The 22,182-nt window shown below is 35.9% G+C and overlaps 1 protein-coding gene across 1 annotated transcript in view; it reads left to right on the top strand.

The window, feature by feature from the left end:
- The window catches only part of SNTG2 (syntrophin gamma 2), a 190,396-nt gene that overhangs the window by 51,713 nt on the left and 116,501 nt on the right, over positions 1-22,182 (top strand). The window contains exons 4-6 of the mRNA XM_039568610.1: positions 2,467-2,604; positions 17,394-17,450; positions 17,538-17,595. Of these exons, the coding sequence (XP_039424544.1) occupies positions 2,467-2,604; positions 17,394-17,450; positions 17,538-17,595 (253 nt within the window). The remainder of the gene's footprint in view (positions 1-2,466; positions 2,605-17,393; positions 17,451-17,537; positions 17,596-22,182) is intronic.

Raw genomic sequence — 22,182 nt, forward strand, 5'->3', positions numbered from 1 at the left:
CAGATGGTACTGGCATAGTTTTCATATGTTGTCATTCACAAAAATGTATTGATAAGATATTCACACATGCTGCAAATGTGAAAAGACTCAAAATCTTTGAAAAATAAAGAAATGCTAGATTCCAAACAAGTGAGAATGATTAAGGCTTTATACTTCATCTGAAAGTATAAAGCCTTTCTACATCACTGAACTTTATTTCCCTTAGACATACCCAGCAAACACTGAATAGATATGCCTGCCCACAATTAGACACTTATATTTGAGTTGTTATTGATATTTACCTTATAACTCAAAGTAGAGAGCTATGACTCACTTGTTCTCTTTTAGATAGATGTATAAAAGAGATCAGATAGAGTCATGTTTTGGAGGTGTCTTTTGCTTCACCACTGCCTTGACAGTTTCTAAACAGCTTAGATGTGGGTTTCTCGTACAAAAACAGGCTGAGAGAATCGGGGTTTTCCAGTCTGGGAAAGAGAAGGCTCCAGGAAGACCTTAGAGCAGCCTGCCAGTATCTAAAGAGGGCCTTCAAGAAAGCTGAAGAGGGACTTGTACAAGGGTATGTGATGGGACAGGGCAGAACAGCTTTAAACTGAATGAGCATAGGTTTAAGTTACATATTAGAAAGAAATTTTTCAGTATGAAGGTAGTGAGGCACTGGAACAGGTTGCCCAAAGAAGTTGTGGATGTCCCATTCCTGGAAGCGTTCAAGGCCAGGTTGGACTTGAGCAACCTGGTCTAGTGGAAGGTGTCCCTGCCTATGGCAGGGGTGTTGGAAGTAGATGATCTTTAAGGTCCCTGCCAGCCCAAGCTGTTCTGTGATTTCTGCACTGTAAATCTCTTGTGACATCCATTACAAACTGAAGATAGCTACATGTGGATGTCTGCTGACATGAACAATGTTTGTATTATAAACATGGAAGTCTGATCTTGCCTCCAGCTAGAAAAGGACCTGAGTATCCTAAAAAGCCTGTGTCAGCTTTACTTGCTCAGAGGTCTTAGGATATCTCAGTGTCTTAAATGGCAGAAGTGACCTACATGGGGACAATTATTTTGAGCCCAGGAATAGCTGAACTACATGAACAATTCACCTGAGCAACTGCTGTATATATAATTCCGAATAAATTTAATTGCTATCTAGGCTGCATTTTCTATTTCTGCTGTAAGGGAGGTTTTGACTCAGTTGCTGCATAGAGCTACACCAAATGTAAATGCCTTAAGCTTAAGCTGATCCTGCTTTTAAAGACTGAAAGGTTTTATTGACAATCACCACAGACCTTTCTCCCTATTTCTGTAGAAATGGAAATGTTATGGAGCTAATGTTTCATGTTTAATTTTATTTTAAAATCCCTCGAGCTTTCATTCAGTACACAGGACATCTTTCTTTTTTAACTCCATTACTTTGTTATTTATACAGTCTACTATTTAAGAAAACATAAATGAACAACTTAATTTAAAATCTTCTTTTAAAAACAAATACTGCAGCAAAAACTTAAGTCATGCTTGATTTTTCTTCACTTGCATAAAGAGCACTGTTGTGATGATGCTGTTATATACATTATAAATTAATAAATACTACTTTTAAATGATCACTCATTTCAGAACAGGTGTTTTTGTCTTCTGTGCAGTGAATGTAAAGATCTGAAATTTCATTTGTCTGCATATCTCAACAAATAGCTGTAAACTTTCCTAATACCACAGTTTTTGTTTAAGGCAATATCTGACTGAATATTAGTGGAAAATTTAAGTAAATAAACAAGAAATTAAAATAAATTTTCTTTTCTACTACTCATGGAGAAAACATTGTTTATACCAAATACTTGACTATCCTAGAGTTTACTAGTTATTAGTCAAGTGATGATGTAACTTAAGAAATACATGTCCATCTTGACCTAAACAAAATAAATTCTGTAACAACTGTGTTTGATTATGTATTTTACAATGTGAAAACATAGTTTTCTACTGTAACAGAACTCTGTATCTCAGCAACTTTTATGAAGAGTAAAGTTCTTTTTCTGCCAGAGTGGAAGGAACATCTTTAAGACAGGAACAATATTTCACTTCCCCACTTCTTGCTGAAAGTGGAAAATGTGTTCACATACATTTATACATACCTATCTGTTTCTAATACAGTTTCTTAAGTCTTTGTATAATTAAAATCAAATAGGACATCATTAATTGGCAGCACTCCTTTGTGGAACAGTACAATGGAGACACTTTTGTAATTTTTTTTTTACTCTTTGCATATTAATGTCTACTTCAAAGACCACTTAGCCTGTATTTTCCAGTGCAAAAGAGGCTTTTAATGTCTAATCCATTTGAAGACTGAAAAGCAGACCAGTTTTCCGCTTTCTGTAAATAATGCTCATTTGTATGCTTTTTATGTATTGAATGAGATAGAGCTTGTTATTCACCATTATGAAATGTTCATATTCTTAAATTTTTTGTGTATGCCTTGCTTTTTTGCAGACTAAAACTGGTATTGCATTGTTGTATGATGAAGTATCTGAAAATGCTTATGACATCCGACTGAAGCTTACAAAAGAGGTATTAACAATTCAAAAACAAGATGTCGTCTGTGTTAGTGGAAGTGATCACAGTGCAAATGTAAGTGCTTCTATATCTCTGTGCTTTTGAATGTGCACTTAAATTTCTTCTGCAGAGGTCTCCTTATTGTATTGGAGTGCAAGAGATTTTAGAGGGTGATAGAAATACATGTAATTATCAGTTGTTGAGTCTTCTGTGCATACCTACATTCATGAATGTAAAACCTGCATTTTTGACCACTGCTATACATACTTTATTATGATATTTATAATCTTAACAGAAGCAAAAATGTCTATAAATACCAAAATTAAAACATTCTTCCACCAAATATTGGTGAGCCATTAAATTAAGAGAGAAAAGGAAAAAGTGTTTCCCAGTGAAAGCATTTGAAGAGTAAACTAATGCACCGAAGTTTTCTTTGTGTATCAGACAGGATGTCTGTTCAAGGGCATTGAGCTGACTGAGAGAACACTTGACAGGCACTTATTTCACTGTAATTCTCTTTCAGGCACAGATGGAGCTTGATCAGTGCCAGCATGTATGTGGTGCTTTTTTTTACCCAAAATTCAGGCTTTTTCAAAGCCTGTGGTGCCTCTAAGCTACAGGCTTAGAGGAATCTTCTGTGTGACCATTTGATAATGTCACAAGATAAACTAGTGACAGTTTGCATAAGCAATACAGAAAGGGTGTCTAGATTAAGTAATTTATTTCATTTCCTCGTATAAACAGTGTTCTTCTTGAATTTGGAGTACCTATACTTAAATTTACTGAGTAAAATAAATTTCATTAGCTTTGCTGGTGTTTCTTAGAGTGCAGAGTTCGTGTCAGCCTCCTCAGAGGGGCCCAAGGGAGAGTGTTTCTACTCCTTGCTGTATTGCATGTTTCATGTAAACTTAAAATTAGGCATTTGAGGACATCAAGTGAATTTGTGATACTCTTCTAAGAATTAGAAGCAAAAGAAGTATATAATGGGTATTTTGCGTGTATATGTGAGTATGTTAGAGAGAGAGAGTCTGCATATATAGTAAGTGAATATTTCATTCCTGATGCAGTATTTATATAAATTAATATCTCACATAAAATAATTTTAAATAGCTTTTAGCAGTTTGAAACATTATGTACTTTTCCATGGAATTCTGTGGAACATGACTTGCTCTTTAAAATGTTCAAAAAGGTTGATCGGTGACAGGCATGTCCACTTCTGGTTGGTTTGCTGAGATTAATATAAGCCTCATTCATCAGCTTTGCATATACTTTCTGCTTCACTGGGAAGCATGAAAAAACACAGCTTTTTTTTTTTTTACCAGACATTGCTGGGAATGCTGATAAGTTGTATGCAAAGTAGTTCTAAGAGTCATAGTAAAATATAATGAGACTTCAGTATATAGTGTCTGTACATATAATTATACGTGATGGTGTTTAAATGCCTTGTGTATGAATCTCATAGAAAAATAATCAAAATTCCATCCTACGTAGTCCTAGGTTACTTCTTGATTGAATCAACACAAGCTAGTTGCATCTGAGAAGATACCATATCAAATCTGTATGTGTATTGATCAACACCCAAAAAAGAGTAAAAAAACCCCCCACCCAACACCCCCAAACTCCAACCTAAAGCAGTACAAAAACCCACCCCAAACCACCTAAGTCTGCCTCTTCCTTTTAGCATCAAGATTTGGGTTGATTTTGATGCCTTTTACTCTTACATTTTATAGGTACCCTAAATAGTATTTCCTGATAGAAGAGAGGGTAGGGAGACAAGCTTTGATACTTAAGGAATTGAATTTTGAAATAAATTCTGGAAAGTAATAGACCTTGCAGAGGAGGCATAGCTGGGATATGCAGCCACTGCATACAAAATGAGTCCAAGTTCCTTGGTTGTATTTCATCACCAGTCGTGATCACAGTAATGGGTAGACCCTAGAAAGAACTGATTCCCAGGACTACAGCAAAGAGAAACAGTTTTTCTTGGTTGTAGATGTAGTGTTAATGTGTAAAAGTAAGTGAATTTCAAGTATAATTCAAATGGTAATTTAGGTTGGAGTTGCAAAGTATTATGTGGCTCTATGTATGTGTCCTGGTTTGAGTCACCCCAAGACAGTATGACGCCCATTCAGAAGGGATTTCTCCTACCTCATACTACTGAGAAATAAGAGTGAGCAGTCCTGTCAAGCTGCCCATTCCTGGAAAACATTGTTAACATTATCCTTATTTTCCCTACGTTTTCTCACTGAAGACTCTGAAAACTAAATTTTAAGGGTTTGATCTGTTGTTTTTCTGTGTCCCTTAGAAGATCTCCCCAAGATCCCATTCTGAAAGTGTTACCTGCAATCCTCACAGGATTCTGTTGTCAAACTCTATCGAGAAAAATGGACTGGCTTCATATTCGCTTTTTCTGTATTATACTTTGAACCAAATAAAAACTCCTGGACACCAAGCATTTAATATGAAGGCAAATTGAATGTAACATGAAGATAAACACTGTCTTTTTTTACCATATACAAATTTCTAGTATATAAGAGCTCAAAAGCAGAATTAGAAATCAGGGTGAAATAGCTGGTAGCTCTCTAGCACTGATTTTGGTAAGTTTTACAACTACAGTTACATGACATAAATTCCAGATATAAATGCTTTATATTTCAAGTGGTTCAAGAAAATAATTTTCATCCCTGTTCGGTACGATTCAAAATATTAATAGAAAATTGTAGCCTGAAAGTCAATGCTATAGCAGTCATAAACAATCACATTGTCTTACTGATTTATTCTCCTTTCTCTGTACTTTTTCATTCTCAGCTACTCATAGTTAATATTTATTTTACACATGGCCATTCATCAAACTAGTTCATTTGTAACAAAAATAGAAATAACTTTTGCATTCTTTTTGTACTGACATCAGATGCATGGGAGGAGAAAAAAAAATGGGTTGAGAGTGACTTTTCCTCTTAGCTGGGTTTTGTGAATGGAAAGAAAGTTCTGTTTCTACTTGTGGTAATACTTTTTTCTCCAGCCACTTACATGGGACAGCAATTGTGGGATGCATTTGCTTCCAGCCTCCCTTTTACTGACAGTTTCATTAATCCTGAGGAACACTAAGGACAGGATTTGCAGCTGTGCATATTTATCTCTGCTAGTCTGGTGTAATTCTGAATGCTACACTGAGGACTGACAAAGACATCAGTGATCACTAGAGCTACTGTGGTGAGTTGGACTTTCAGCAGTAGAGATTACTCCCAAGGATAAAAGACTCTTACTATAAAATACCTTTTGCTATCATCATCTAGGTCTATTCCTGTTTCATGTTTTGTCATCTGCCATTCGTTTAAGTTCCACTTTTAAGCATTGAGAAAGCTTCACCTTTGATGAGAAATTTTATACCTGGCTTTCTGTAATTAAATGACAGCTCAGCCCATTTCACTACTTCTTGCAATCCTGGACTTGGATGTAGAACAATGAGAGAAAAACATGGTTTTTGAAATTCAAGGTGTATATAGAAAAAATAATGTAAAATCAGCTGCTGTTTTTTTAGTATTCAATTTTTTCACAGTAGACAAGCTGCTTTTAAGGATCTGTAAAAATCCTTCTGGATTTGGAGCTGCTGGGGGAAGTAATATTTTGCAGTGCTTTTTATATAATATTACATTTATTTAAAATTTTTTCTATATAGCTATTTATAAAGATATAATTTATATTTACATGCAAAACATGCAATCTTTCCATCAAGGTGCATTTCAGATTTTCAGGCTTGGCATATTCGAGTGTTCTAAGCAAGTCTTCATGACTTGCTGTTACGTTTGGGGTGTTCAGATTTTTAGGATAAAGGAATGTATGGGTGAGAGAATGGGAAAGAATATATGGGTGCATCAGAATCACAGTGGTGGAGTTGCCCTCTATGTGAGGCAACACGAGGAATGTATCAGACTCTGTTTTGGGGTGGATGATGAGCAATGAGAGCTTATGAGTTAGGATATAAGGGCAGAGTAGCAAGGCTGACACTGTTGTGGGTGTTTGCTACAGGCTCCTGGTTGGGAGCAGGGAGTGGATGAGGCTTTGTACAGGCAGCTCGGAGCAGCCTCATGGTCACAGGCCCTGGTTCTTGTGGGGGACTTCAACCACCCTGGCACTGCTGGAGAAGCAACAAGTGAAGCACAATCAGCCCAGGAGGATCCTGGAAAGCATTGATGGTAACTGTCTGACACGGATAGCAGAGGTTCCCACAAGGAATGGTGTGCTCCTCAACCTGTCACTAAAAAACCGGGAAGGCCTTGTTGGAGGTGTGAAAGTTGAGGACAGCTTTGGCTGCAGTGACCATGAGATTGTGCAGTTCAGTATAGAACAAGAAGCAGGGCAGCAAGTAAAATTGTAACCTTCAGCCTCCTCAGGGCTAAAGAGCTACCCTTAGCCTCTTCAGGGGATCTTCTTGGAAGAATCCCATGGCAACAGGCCTTTCAGGGAAGAGGGGTCCAAGAAAGTTGGTTAATATTGAAGGATCGCTTCCTCCAGACTCAAGAACAAGCCATCCCAGTGAGCAAGAAATTGAGCAAAGGGGGCAAGAGACCTGCATGGATAAAAAAGAACTCCCGTCATTACCCAAGAGTAAGCAGGAAATGCAAAGGAGATGGAAGCAGAGTCAGACCACTTGGAATTAATACAGAGAGGTTGTCAGAGTAAGTAGAAATGAAATGAAGGCCAAGGTCCACTTGGAATTAAATCTGGCCAAGGATATCAAGGACAACAAGATGGGCTTTTTCAAATACATCAATCACAAAAGGAAAACAAAGGATGATGAGGGCCTATTACTATTAGAGGATACAGAGAAGGCAGAATTACCAAATGCCACCTTGCACTTGCCACCTTGATCTTCACTGGTAAGACCAGAGCTCTGGAATCTCTGACCCAGGAGACCAGGAAAAAGGACTACTGGAAGACTTTCCCTTGGTCAAGGAGGATTTGGCATAGGCAAATCTGACATCCAGAAGTCCAGGGGCCCTGATGGGATGCATCCACACATGCTGAGAGGGCTGCCGGACAGCACAGCAAGGCTGCTCATGATCATCCCTGAAAGGTTGTGGCAATCAGGAGAGGTGCCTGAGGACTGGAAGAAAACAAATGTCACCCCAGTCTTCAAAAAGGGAAAGAGGGAGCGTCCAGGGAGCTACCAGCCAGTCAGCCTCACCTCAATCCCTGGAAAGGTAATGGAATGCCTCATTCTGGAGGCCATCTCTATCTACATGGATGACAAGCAGGTGACCAGGAATAGTCAGAATGGATTCACTAAAAATAAATCATGATTGACCAACCTGACTGCCCTCTATGATGAAACAGCTACCTGGATGGATAACAGCTGAACCTCAACTTCAGTAAGGCTTTTGACACTGTCTCTCGCAGTATCCTCATAGGCAGGTAACTGAGCACTGGAAGAGATTGCCCAGAGAGGTTGTGGAGTCTCCTTCACTGGAGATATTCAAGAACCGTCTGGACACAGTCTTGTGCAGTGTGCTCTGGGATGATGCAGCTTGAGCAGGGAGGTTGGACCAGATGACCCACTGTGGTTCTTTCTAACCTGACCCATTCTGTGATTCTCTCAATTGGTGCACACTCATAGAATCCAAGCACAAAAGTATTGACAGAAATGGTGAATTGAAAATAAATAAACAGTTTCCCCTATCTGCCATATATTTTTAACAGAAGATATTTTTCCCCAGCTTTAAAGTTTAACAATACTCACAGAAATAAATTAATTGTATGACAGACAGGGAGAGATCAATTTTCGTTGAAGAAGAAACAGGAAAGGATTGAGTTTTAAATTTTATACTTCATTAAGGTATTATTTTACTTTAACTCTTTCTCACTTTACCCACTAAAATTAATTTCTTACATACAGTACCTCATCCTTAATATGCTTTATTTGTCATCTATGTGTATTGCTTCATCCTTCTCCTGTTGTCAGTCCACAGTTTTACGCCTCTGCTCTTTTCATAAGCATTTTCTTTCTTTTATTCTTTATTTTATTTTTGTAAGAAAAAGAATAGAAAAGCATCTGGATTTTTTTCAAAATTGGTCCTTCTCATAGAGCTGAATTGTTTTTGAATTGGTCAGGGGTCAGGCAAAGAGGTTTCTAATGCAGGCTGATAGCATCTTGATTGGAAGAGGACTCCTCAGAGGCTTATTTGAGTCTAATAGAATCAGTATAACAAAAACCTTTGCATGCTGGATACTCAGTTGTCCAGCTTCACAAACTGTGTCTTAGAATGAAGCAAAGTAGGTGATTAAGGAAGAAAAATAGCAAGATTAGTTGTTTTGTTGATTAAAAAAATAGAAAGAGTGCCTGAAAATACTGTTTGAATCCCTGATGAGATTGCTATGGCTTTTTCTTTATAACTCAGACACTAATAAGGACACAGAAGAATGTTATTTTAGAAAACCTCTAGGGAACAGATCTGCAAAAAAATCTAGAAGTTTTTTGGGGTTTTTTTTAACCCAAGAAAATTTATGTCTCACTAACTGCTAATATTGCAATATGCCCAATGCCTGTTCTACCATTGCTGGTGTGGCATTTTAGTCCAAAACTGTTTTTTTAAAAAAGCTGAAGCATCAAGTGAATGATTAAGAGTCTTCCTTTTGAAACTAAGATCACTTGTATCGAGAAAATACATTATTTAACCGTTTGTTATTTGTTTTCCGTGCCCTGGAAAGCTGACCTAGATATTTAGAAGATAGCTATCAAGTAATTCCTTAGGACCTTTATTATGACAGATCATATGCTTGTGTTGCTGTCACTCTGAGAACAGTTAGAAGTTTGCATCACAGAATAAATATGAGTATTTCTCAGCATGACAAAAAACCTTTATTATTAAAGATAAAAAGAATAAGTAGCTTGAATAAAAAGGCTGATAAATAGAACAGAAGAATGCAAAGGACACCATGAATATCCCTGAAAAACAATCTCGTCCTGAAATGTGGAAAGAGTCCAACTAAGGGTGAGCACTCATACCAACAAGATAAAAGGCAGCATAACATTGATAAGCCACACATATACATAAATATATGTGTCCTTTAATTGAAATTTCAATAAATCTATTACACTTGAAGCTATGACAGAGTGTCAGGACTGGTAAATTGTAACTTAGACATTGTGAGAGGTCTTGTAGCAGTTTAAAACTTTCAACACTTAGGAGCAAACTGTCTGACTGTGATGGAAGTGTGAGGCTTTCCAGTTTCCGTATGTGGGATATTGATGGGTTCAACCTCTGTTGTTCATCTTCACTATAGCCAACTTGTGAAATGTTGTGCAAAGTTGAATGCAGATGGAATTACTCAAAGAAAAGCTGTATTCTGGCGGGATTTAGCTATAATTTGTTGTTATGGGATGCCTTCTAAATTGGAAGAAATCAGCTAAATTTTAGTGGGAAAAGTACTATCATATGCTGGCTCAGGGTCCTATATATGTTTTTAGTGACTCTGGAAATCCATATTTGTAAATGATCTGCATTGATGTAATCTGTATCTGAGAAGAGTCTGGGGTCTTCTTACTTCTCACCACTTGCCAAAAAAGCTCCTGTCCCAAACTGAATATTTTACAACTCAGTGGAGGAGAACCTGAGGATTATTCTGAAGTCATACTGAGACTGATTGTGTTTCATTCAGACACATTAATATGATTACCCTCCTCAGAGGAATAAAACACCATGGGGTTTGTCAGTCATCTTAACTGGAAGAGATCCTATAGTAATTTATGTTGAAAGGGACCTCTTGAGATTATCTAATTTAACCCACTGTTGAAAGTGGTGATAGCTTCCAAGCTGCTGAGGCCTTTGTCCATTCATGTTTAGAATATCTCCAAGGATGGAGATGCTACCAGCTCTCTGGGCAGCTCTTAATGCCTAACTATGTGGAGTTCTTTCCTATTGTTATGCTCAGTTGGGATTTCCTTTGTTGCAAGTTGTGACTGTTGCCTCTAATGCTTTTTCTTTGTACAAATGTGAGAACAATTGCTTGGGGCTTTTTGTTGTTTTGTTTTTGGTTTTTTTTTGTTGTATAATCCTCCCTTAGCTTGGCCAGCTTTGTAAATAAAATAAGTGACTTCATTTTAGTCCAAAAAACTCCACAAAAATGTACCAAAAAATCCACTTTCCCTTCAAAAAAGCCCCAAAATAACCCACAAAAAACCACACAAACAAACAAAAACCCACCAACTTTTATCTACATTAGTAAGATAATATAGCATTTATGATAAGATAATTTAAACTGATAAAAATGTTATTACATTTAATCTGCAGATGTCACAGGTCTTTGTTAGCAACATTAAAAGATTTGCTAGCACATTAAAATATCTGCTTTGACTTTACACAAAGCTGAACAGCAACTGGCATGCCTCTATCAATTTTTACTGCCTTCTTCCTGTCCTTTTGGGAAAAGATGTGATCCTGTGTAGTGCAAGAAGTTAAGCTTCAAAACTCTCCCATTCAAGATAACCTTCTGATTTTTGTCTACCTGTTCCTCAGTATATCTTGCCTTCACTTCATGGAAGGGGAGAATGAGGCATCAAGTGTTACCATGGAGGACTAATTTGTGACTTTCCCTCTCTTTCTTGCAGTTTTCTTTACTCACATTTACAGTATCTCACTAATTTTTTCCACTTTATGCGTTATACTGTCTTTTTAAACAATGCAACTATTTCTAAGAATATATAAGTCTATTAAAAATGATCCAACCTTGGAACTAAAGTTTATACAGGCAACTATGAACAAAAAGATTTTCCTGAAAACCAGACATTATAACCAGAAGTATAGCAAATCCTACTTGTAATAAAGTACTTTAATTCAGACCCACCCACAGTGTAGTTTTATAGAAAAGCCATTTCATTATTTTTCAGTGCTTCAATTCTTTGTTTGTTTACCTGGTTAATTAGAAGATGCTTGTGGTTATAGTTCCCTGAGAGAACAGTATTATGGATTTGTGGAAATGCAGACGTGACATGTTCAGTCAGACTGTGACTGTGTGACGTTTACATTTTCCTCATGCAGCACTCATTTTTTAAGATTTACGTCTACTCAGGACATACATAGGTAGTAACAGCAGTGATTAAGGAGGCAGCAGTCAAAACTCAGTGCTTTCTGGCTTCTAGTCAAGTATTCTTTGATCCTGACTGACACCTACTGGAAGAAGGAATCTCTGTTCCAGTCCTAGGTGTTGGCATTGCAGTTCTTCTGGTGTGCTGTGTGGTATATTATATATCTTCACATATTAGCATGAGGCTGGGTGGTTCTAGCCATGTCGTGTAGATGCCTATATTGCCAGACCTTGTGATTAACCATAATCCAGCACTGTCTCTTGTTAGCATCCTGCACATACCACTTTCCTCAATATGATGTTTCATCTGAATTCCATCTGGAAATAATTTTGGCAAGAGCAGTTCCTACTGTACTTCTAAATCCTTATTTGTACAAGTAAAGTCAGCCAGCAGGTACACAGCAACCTGCAGTCACTGGGTAGGTGGAATTTTGCTGACAATGAGTGAGAAGTGAGGGTTGTATGAGTGGCAGTGGAAATCTCTATTTGGCAAAGTGCTAAATATGTGTTGAGCAATTTGCTGAGGGAGCTCAAGGTCTGGGGAGGTGGAGGGTGTGGGCCAAGAAAATCCTCATCATGGGAACTCCCCATCTTGAGGAGAAAATTTCCCCAAGAATTTCAACATATCCTTGTTCACCACATCCTTTTTTGTTCTTTGGGGATATGTAACAACCAGCAGGATGTCTGCATTTCGTGATACATTTTACTGGGTGTCACATTCTTACAAGGTCTGTTTCTTCAGTCATTTCCTATCTCATAAAGTTCTTGTGGTATCTTCAAGAGTTGCTAAGAAAATTAACATATGGCTGATACGTTAAGTTCTAAGAAGCAAGCTAACTCCATCCCAAGTGAAGCCAGGACAAACTATCTTTTTACCCTTTCAGGTATCAGGCTGTTTCTTCCCATGCATCCTTGCAAGCCTGCAGGTTGCAGGCTTCTCTTTTAAGTCTTATTATTGCACTTTCTTGTTTTGTTTTTTCCTTTCCCCTGTATGTTTCCCAAGGGCCCGGGTGGCAAACTCTGCTTTTATTTTCTATTGCAAACCTGCTAGGTAGTATCTGTAGTTAATTTGGCATCTTACTTTCCACAAGTAAGGAGAACTTTGGAGACTACTCCTTCCAATAAATACCAGGTTCAACTGTAGAAGTAGGAATAAATTTTAAAAAAAAGAAAAATCTTGTAAACAATGCAGCAATGAACGATTTCGTTGTTTACATTTTTCTATGTTCCTATTTATCCACTTTTTATGTTTAAGGACTAGTCTTCTATCCATTAACGTAATAGTCTGTTGTGGTTTGAGTGTGGGAACCAGATCAAGGCACGTTTGGTCATGGCTATTTATTGAACACATATAATTTATACACGTTCCTTTTCTGGGTTAAGTAAAGGTGACCAGTCCCCTTGAGTCAAGACCAGTGATTTTTGTCTTAATTGGTAATTTTGATGATGTGTCATGATACTGAACCTGTTGATGCCCCTACATTCAATAGAATTTGTTGCCGTGGCCATTGTTATGAACGTTACTGGTATCGGTTGACCCATTTTCACCAATATCTGTCTGAAATAGTCTAAGGCACATAGCACCCCTCAATAACTGAAGAGCTTAGCCCAACTACTCTTAGCCCATGGACACGGACTCAGGGTAACAAGTGGAGTTGGTAACAGGAATTTAACCTTGTAATGCTGTTCTGTGGAATCAGAAGATGGAGAGGAAGTAACTGACACCATCACTTGGGGGCAGTGGTCAGCTTAGTTACCCCCAAGGCCATCCTTGGGAACACGAAGAGGTGTGACCTTTGCAGCTCTGCCCAGCTCGTAACTATGGTCCTACCCTAAAAGAGTCACTCCCACCGAATTTAATGCTGTCAGCATCCAGGTGGTGCAGCAGGAAAGATGCCCACACAGGAGAGAAGTCAGCACGGATTCTCCACTCAACCTCCTTGCTATGTGGCATGGGGACAGGGAAGTCCAGGAGGACACCGGTGAAGTCATCACAGCAGTCCTACTGATAAGTAGAAGGGAAAAGAACAAAATTAAAGCATTGGTGATCTGTCTCTTCCAACCTGTTCTAGCCATTGTGAATGGGCTTGTTTCTTAGAACAGTTTCTACAAAACCTGAAGAACATGGTCTATGTCAAGTGCTCCAGCCTTTTCTGCTATGTACTTCAGTCTGATGCTTGAAAATAACATATGTATTCATTAATATTTTCATGCAGACTGGAACAGAAAAGTAAGTTATTGTACATACAGAGTCTTTATTCAAAAATGTCTCTTTATATCAATGAGTTTGGAGTGGTTCAAGCCGAATCTCTTTCTGAAATCCCCATAGTACATTATTCAGATAGATAGATAGATAGATAGATAGATATAATATTTTTTTATAATGAGAGATCCTTTCCCACAAGTGCCAGTCCTGGTGTTAGCAATCTGGTAATAATGACATATTGGGTAGGCATTGGAAGGTGGATATAAAATCTTCCTTAAACACAGCAACAGAAATAAGCCCTGTGATTGCCTTCTCCTGTTGCCCATTAAGCTCCAGTCATGTCACTTCATATGAACAAATACCAAGACATAAAAGATCTTTCCAGAGATAAAATTTTCTATTGAGTCATTGTTTTTTAACAGAATCTAGCAAGTCTTCTGTGTAGAGCTATCTCATACCTAAAAGATGGGTATTTGGCCATATAGTTCTCTCCATTACATTTGAAAGTGTCATTCAGTTTGCAACTAATAAAAGTATAGAATTTTTTTCAGCTTTATTACTTGTTTTAGCTGTGATAAGCAGGCACTGCACCTGTTATCAAGTAGTCTCTTCTCTATACAGTTGTTGACATAGTGTTTTTTTGAATGGTGTCTACTTCTTACATGGTTAAAATTTTATGTTGTATCTGCTTTTCAATATATTCCCTGTCTGGCATCACTCTTGGGAGTTCCTGAAATTTTCTGCCTCACCAGTTGACAGCTTGCAATGATAAAAGTTCTCAAAAAGATAGGAATATTTTTGTATTGGTGTCCTGCCAATTACAGTTTTATTAGTTACATTCTGTCTATTCAAATGCATCCTGAAGTTTTATGCGGGGTACTACTTTAATCTCCTAGAAACAGGGAACAAAACAGGCCATGTGTGCCATGGTGGGTACATAATTGCTTCTGCTTGGTAGCACACCTGTAATGAGTGATTGTTATAGAGTACACATTGAATACTTTGGAACCCATGAGAATAAAGAGTTTTAAGAAACTGTAGATACTATTGAACAAAACAAAACAAAATGCTAGTTAAAAAGCAAAAAAAAAGGTTAATTTAAAAAAAATTAATTTCAGCTTTGCTGTTCTGATTGATAATTAGTAAGACTGTCTAAAGAGTTTTCCTTGCCTATAATGAAATAAAATTACACAGTCAACTATAACACTTTAATTTTATTTTTTTAAGACTGATATAGATGTCTGTCTCACTTTACTCTAAAACCATAAATAAATTTGTCTGGAAAGAAAAATTATATCTAGCCTTCAGGCAACTGAAAAATGAAATAAGTTGTTTGTCTGTTTGACTGAGACATACACACTGGGTTTTCAGCTGCATATGTGCATGACATTAATGTCACAAAAGATAGGTTTGTTTTTTTCCCCACAAATATTGCAGTTCAGTTTTGGCAAGATGTTTCAGGATAGAATTTTCTTTCATAGTTGCTTGCAAAGCTACTGTGGGTTTCTGTCCAAATTTCATAGTAATGAAATTTTGTCCTTGCATAACAAATTCAGGACTGATTCAGACCTAAAGTCTACTGAGACGACTGTTCTTTTTCTGACAGAAGCTGTTAATGTTTCCTTAGAAAAGTCAAACAGGGCAAAAAAGTGATGCTTTTCTTAATAGTTTTCCTTCTCCAAATTGTACACTACCTCCCTAATCAAAATACTCAGCTTTTAGCATTTTATTTTGCAATTTGAACCTCTTGAAAAGAAGAAAGTTTTTGCATTTTTTAAATGTAGCCCTTACTAGACTGGTAGGTAGGAAACATTTAAGTATGAGTTTAATATCTTCTTTTAATAGGAATAATTGAATCTCTGTAATAAGCTATGAACTATTAAAATAGGAATATCAAGATTATTACAATATTATGCGAATAGATTGCTTCATAGGGCTACCTATCAACCATATGAAAATGCTTGTTTGTTCTAGTTGAGAGTGTAAGATGCCAATAAGTAGTACTCTATTTGCATTTTTTATAAAATGGCTAAAGCTATCCATGTAGCAGCTTTCTGTTTGTTGTCTGATCATGCTGAAGCAAACTAAACTGTCAAAATATTTATTCCACCATCTCCACATGATGATGGACTATATTAGGATAATATATTTTCAAGGTGTAAGTTTAGGTGGAGTAAAAGATTAAGTAAGAAACATTAAGAATTAAGTATGCAGCAGTTAGTGTCCTGGAAGACATCTCTTGGGAATGAGTCACTGAATTTTAGGGAAGTATTCTAATTCAGATCAGATCTGAACTTTTTCAGTGAGAGTGATAATTTTGATCAAAAGTTTTGATGCAGTTCCAAATGAAGAAAAAAAAAACATGAAACAATTTGAATTAGCACAGATTTCAAAGAAACTGAATTACATCAGCTGAAATTCAATCATATAAACCTTTTGATATGTCAGGTACCATGTTCATAATGCAGTAGTTTTCCATTTTTAACATGGACTAGTGTAGTACAGTGTTTATGGGAACATAAGGAATTTTAAAAATGTACAAAACCGTTCCTATTTTTTTTTTTACCATATGGATTTTCTTATCCACCGAAAATGAAACTGAAATTCAGGATTTATTGTGTTTTGCTTTCCCCTGAGTCAATATGAACATATGTCTAGCATGATGAGTGTTACAAAAAGAAGAGCTATATATATTAAAATAACTTGTTAATATAAGATTATAGTCTTGACTACTGAAATAAAAATTTGTATTATCTGAATCAGTGAAATTTTAAAATACCCAAGAAGAAATTATTCATGTAGGAGTAATCTTATATACTATTTTTAATATACAGAAAAAGAAGAAATAATTATATGTTCAGGAATTACTGTAAAGATGGCATTCTATCCACTACTGTTCATCATATTCCAAAAAAAGTTCCCATCAACTGTATAATTATTGTCAAAAGATGAAGTGCTATTATGTTGTCAGGCACCATGAGTTACACATTATTGAAATGTCAAATTCAGAATACTGTTAAATGCATGATAGGTTTCTCTAGAAAAATATTGATAAATGTTTATCTTCCTTATGCACTTAAATCTGAAATACAAAAATTAAACCTTTGAAGCAGACTATCACTAAAAGTCTTTCAGGATGTGCTGCAAAAAAAATACATATAGATCTGAAGATGTAGACTAGAAAACGTTTTTATTCTTGATTGAAAAATTAGAACAAATATCATGCATACATGATAGCTATGAAAATGCACGTCTCTGAGCTCTTCATATAATTTTCCCTTGTCAAAGTAAAAGTATGTACAAATTTCTGTTCAGAGAAAATACCACTTCAGAGATAGAAAAGCATACTAAAGTCTGAATATACAACTCCCAAGTTCTGCTCTCTGTGATAAGGAATTAATTGAGTGCCTATAAATCAATGCTGAATGATACTTCAGAACTGAACTTGATCGCTCAGATTCTAGACTACTTTTGAGAATTATTTTTTTAAAGTAAGTGAGAGCCTAGGAACATCTATGCTCATTCAGATATTGTAATTTCACCTAAATTTATTTTTTTTTGCAATTTTTTAAAGCACAGAACTGTTACACTTCGTAGACAACCAGTTGGTGGCTTGGGCTTAAGCATAAAGGTATGGGTAACTCCTCTTTTCTTCTTTTAAATTTCAGTATCACCTCTTCAGTCTTGAGATCTCATGGTTAATATGTCTCTCTTACAGGGTGGTGCTGAGCACAAAGTGCCTGTCGTCATATCAAAAATATTTAAAGACCAAGCAGGTAACTTATGCTATTTACTTATATAGTACTGTAGTTATTAATAGTTTCAGGAATCATTTTTTACTTCAGTACGACAGTTATGTTATAAACAAAATATTTAAAGTTACTTGCAAAAACATAAGTCTGACACAGAAAATCTATTCATGTACTTTAATAATGCAGAGGATAGAAAAAATACAAACCAAGTATTTTTTTTTCCCACACAGTGACTCACTGCTATGTGGTATGATTAACTGTGCCTAGGTGCCTGCAGAGAGTGATTTCTAGTGTTTATTATGGTGAAGATAAAACGACATCTAAATCAGTATAGTCTCTCCTGGTTAAGTATTACATTGACATTTATCTAGCAAAAGGAGCCTTTGGGAGACCTTTTCAGACCTGAGACCGAACTTGACACGGTTGAGAACTGGTCTGGAAAACAAAGGGTCTCTTCAGTGAAGAAAAGTAGAACCATTGCATATGGGTGGGAAGTGCCTTGCAACATGAACTAAGGGTCTTAGATGATCAAAAGCAAAGTCATATTCTTTTCTCTGGTGGACATGGACATGGGGATTAGTTTTTTATTTTCTTGAGGAATTCTTTTACATGTTTTAATATATGTTGTCTTTCAAAGCTTCTATGTGTATCCTGTTTTTCCTAGTGTAAATCTACCCATTTCATGTAACCTTTCCTTCAAAAAAACACAGACTGTGATTCTCAGTGTATGTCCTGCTCCTTAAAGGTCTCAAAGCCACTGACATGATCTTTTGAACTCATCAGGTTATTTTCCTGGTTTGCTGGAGTGGAGATTAAGCACATTTGCTTGACAACATGTTTAGACTTGTGCTTTAGTAGGTCGCAGACAGTGCGACCTCTGCATTTTCTTCAGGGGGTCCTTTTTTTACTTGAAGTGAATACCTGTTTTCATCTGATACACAGTGAATATTGAATGGATTGTCTATGCCTGTATCCTACTGGAAACACTGTTTCAAGTTTCCTGTGTACAGTGCTTGCTCTTTTTATAACATTGTTTCTGCAGTGAGAAAGGGAAGGTGTTTTTATGTCAATTGTATTACTGTATACAGAACAGTAATATGTTCCTTAAATACACAGTATAATAAACAATACCAAGAAGATATGCAGGAAAATAATAATAAAATTAATATAAGCATTCAGGTCTAAGGGAAGTAATTCAAGAAATTAATCTCTGACAAGTAAAGCTATCTCCTGCCCTCTTAGGGCATAGTACTTTTAATCAAGGTTAGTAGTGAGTTTGCATATAGAATACTTACATTCAGAGTTTTGTACATTGTGAGTAGTTTTTCTTGATCTGTATTTATTTGTAGAGTAACAAGTGCAGCAACAATTTTATGGGGTCAGCTTTTTACCTCAAATTTGAAAATGTCTCCTCCAAACGTACTTAAGATCTTGTAATCTTTTGTCCGAGGAAACTCCAAAATCAGTAGTGGTTATAACCAGAGGCACTGTTGTATCAGAGCAAGCCCATATGAGATGTTCCTGGCTGGATCAGTGAATGGAATGAAGACATTGTCACACCTGTCGAGGTATGAAGGAAATAGTCTACATAGTATCAGCTGCCCCTGGTGTGAAAAAGAGACTCTCAGCCTTGCTTTAAGGATGTGTTCAGGCTGGTTCCAGTGTGCTCCTGAGGTCCCTTCTAGCCTGAGTGAGTCTGCAATTCATGTAGTGCTGCAGGTGCTAAAGACCAGAGATCTGAGATAGAAATGCTTTTTGTGATATGTGGCTTACAGCACTCCCTTCTGGTTACTGAATTTCTGTGCAACAGAAAATAGCATGGAGCTTTTTGTTTGCTTGTTTCTTCTAGGAAATGAGTATTTCTGAAAAGTATCAAAAGATTTTCAGAAAAATTTTGGAAGTACTAGACGTTCTTATACTGCATATCTTTTTTTTTTAGATATATGATCTCACAAATCTCAAACTGGTGCTGTTACTCAGTATAGGAGGAAGACAATAACAAAGGCTATTCACAGCATTGCTTTTCTAGTATCATATATAACTGGAAATTAATATTAAGTAAGAGGATATGTTAATTTATCTTACAGGTGACATTGGGGCAATATTTCTGGTGTAAGATTCTAGTGTTTTAATGGAACAGAAAGCAATTTGGTAATATTATTTAAGGGAAAAGAAGAAGTGTTTTGCAAATATGTGCATTCTTTCTCCATTTATATAATATAAATATCTATTAATACACAGACATTAATACCAAAATACAAATGTATTTACATATAAAAGAATATCTGAAAAAATATTTATGTTTAATAAAATGAGAGGAAATGTTAAACATGACGGAGAGATCAGACTCATACAGATTTATCTCAAGCTAAGTTTTGGACTGAACATCTGTATATTCAAAATGTGGATAAATCAGCAATGGACTTTTATTACATGAGGTGCTAATAACAGTGAAACTGATTTGCTGGCTTTAACATTGCCTCTTAGTTAAACAGTGAGATTTGTTGCTGATTCAATCAAATATACTGAATTTTAAAAAAACAAAAAAAAGATTTATTGTGCAGTAACATTTGAAAATAAATAATTTACCTGATAAAAAAGCAGTTTCTTATCAGGGATTGTACTGGTTTCTGTACTTGAGTAAAATACCTGAACTTATGTAAATAAAATTCTCCTTAATGACTTAAGAACTAAAATGACTGATAATTTGTGATAATTTTCATGAAATTTAATGCCTTTTATATGTAAAATCTGTAAAATCACTGTAAAATCATGTTTCTAACCTTACTTTGTTTGGATATAGTACTATTTCTTAGTTCCAAAGGTAGAAGCATAACAGAATAAAGCAGTTGCTTCTTTTTCAGATCTCTATAATTTTTGTGCTATCTAAATAAAGTAATTAGTTGTCTATATTTGTACTATTTAATTTTTAAAAACATCAGATAAGTGATTTTTTTGGTACTGACTGAAGTATCAGGTGACAGCATTTGCGCTTAATCTTTTTTTTCATTTTTGAAATAAGATGAACATTTCAATAGGATTTCATTTCATTATTCCACAGAAGCACTTCTGTAGCAGCAATGCTTATAAATATTCTTATAGTTTTGACCTCTCAGCTGTGATCACTGTGTTTATAAATTTCAAATTAAGTTATTCTAGATCACTCTTCAGTAAGACTTTCCTGAACAAGTTCACTGAAACATACACAGAAACTCAATTCAAGACCATAACTTTACATTTCTGAAATAAAAATTAACTGATCACTCAGTGCAGAAGACTAATGTCCAATGTATTAAAAATCACAGTAAAGAATATCCTGAGTTTTTCCTGAGCACATCCTCCACAACAGTATTAGAGCAAGTTTTGCTAATTCAAATGAATCAAGTTTGGCCTTTTAAATTTTTTCTATGGATTCTATCTTCCATTCTAACAAAGGTTACATTTTTTTCCCACCTCCAAAGCTTTTGCTGAAGTTAATTGCAGAGGGAAAAAAGTTCTGTGCCAGACAGAATGAGAAAAAGTAAATGCAAACAGTTATAAACTGTATAAAGAGTAAAGTGATACAATTAGCCACAGAGTAATTTTTATCCTGTGGGAAATTATTTCACTTCCAAAGACAGGACTTTTTTCCTACCCATATACCAGATCATACAGCGTATTAGCAACATTGCTGATAATCTCCCTGATTATGAAAAGAATTATTGATGTTGAAGCTTCTCAGTAATATTCTATAAGCCTGTTTCAGGCTGGTTTGATTATTTTTTTTTCTTAATGTAATTTAATGCAGGATCGTTTTTCTTGTGTTTTCCTTTTGAAACTGGGTTAAGATGTAGTACCTTGTACTCTCTCACTGTACAACAGTTGGTGATTTACTGTTAGTTTCTAGGTGTGTAATATTTTTATATACGTGCTGTAATAGTATTAACAGTTTATTTAGGGCAAAGAATGCTGTGGACTTACAGTCAAATAAATGTAGGGTCCTATCCTTAGAGATATGTAATGGAATGTCCTGAGTTTGGAAAGGAATCATATCAGCCAGGTTTACTTGTTGTACAGTGGATGCATCAGATAGATTGAAAATACTTCAGAGAATCTTCAGATGCTATATGTGGATAAAGTTTACAAGCTTTCATGTGTTTACATCTTTCTCTTTGTTATTCCCATTTTTGATTACTAAAGATCCTTTATGAGTTTGTGGAATCTAGATGCTGTAGATTGTAAACATGAATGGATTTTGAAATTTAACCTCACCCTATGTACAAGTGATTTACTGTATATAGTATTGGAAATCCTGATTGTTTAAATATCAAACAATAAAGTACTGTTTTGCGTTGCAGAATTATCCAGTTAGCAATCACATGTTTTCATCGTGATGCAACTTTTCATTTTGTGAGACCTTCTGCAATAATCTGACTAATGCTGTGAGTTCTGCTCGTATATAATATGTGGAGTCAGACAAGCAGCAATGATGAAACAGAGCAGTGGGTTCAGCTCATGATGCGTGATGAAAATAGGTAAATAAAATTAAATAAAACCCGATGGAATAGGGTTAGTTTGCATTGTGCCAGTTTCAAAAAAAAATCCCCCTTAAGAGCCAAAATTCATTAAAAT

Source organism: Corvus cornix, chromosome 3 (assembly GCF_000738735.6).
Source record: "Corvus cornix cornix isolate S_Up_H32 chromosome 3, ASM73873v5, whole genome shotgun sequence".
In the NCBI taxonomy this organism is placed as follows: domain Eukaryota; kingdom Metazoa; phylum Chordata; class Aves; order Passeriformes; family Corvidae; genus Corvus; species Corvus cornix.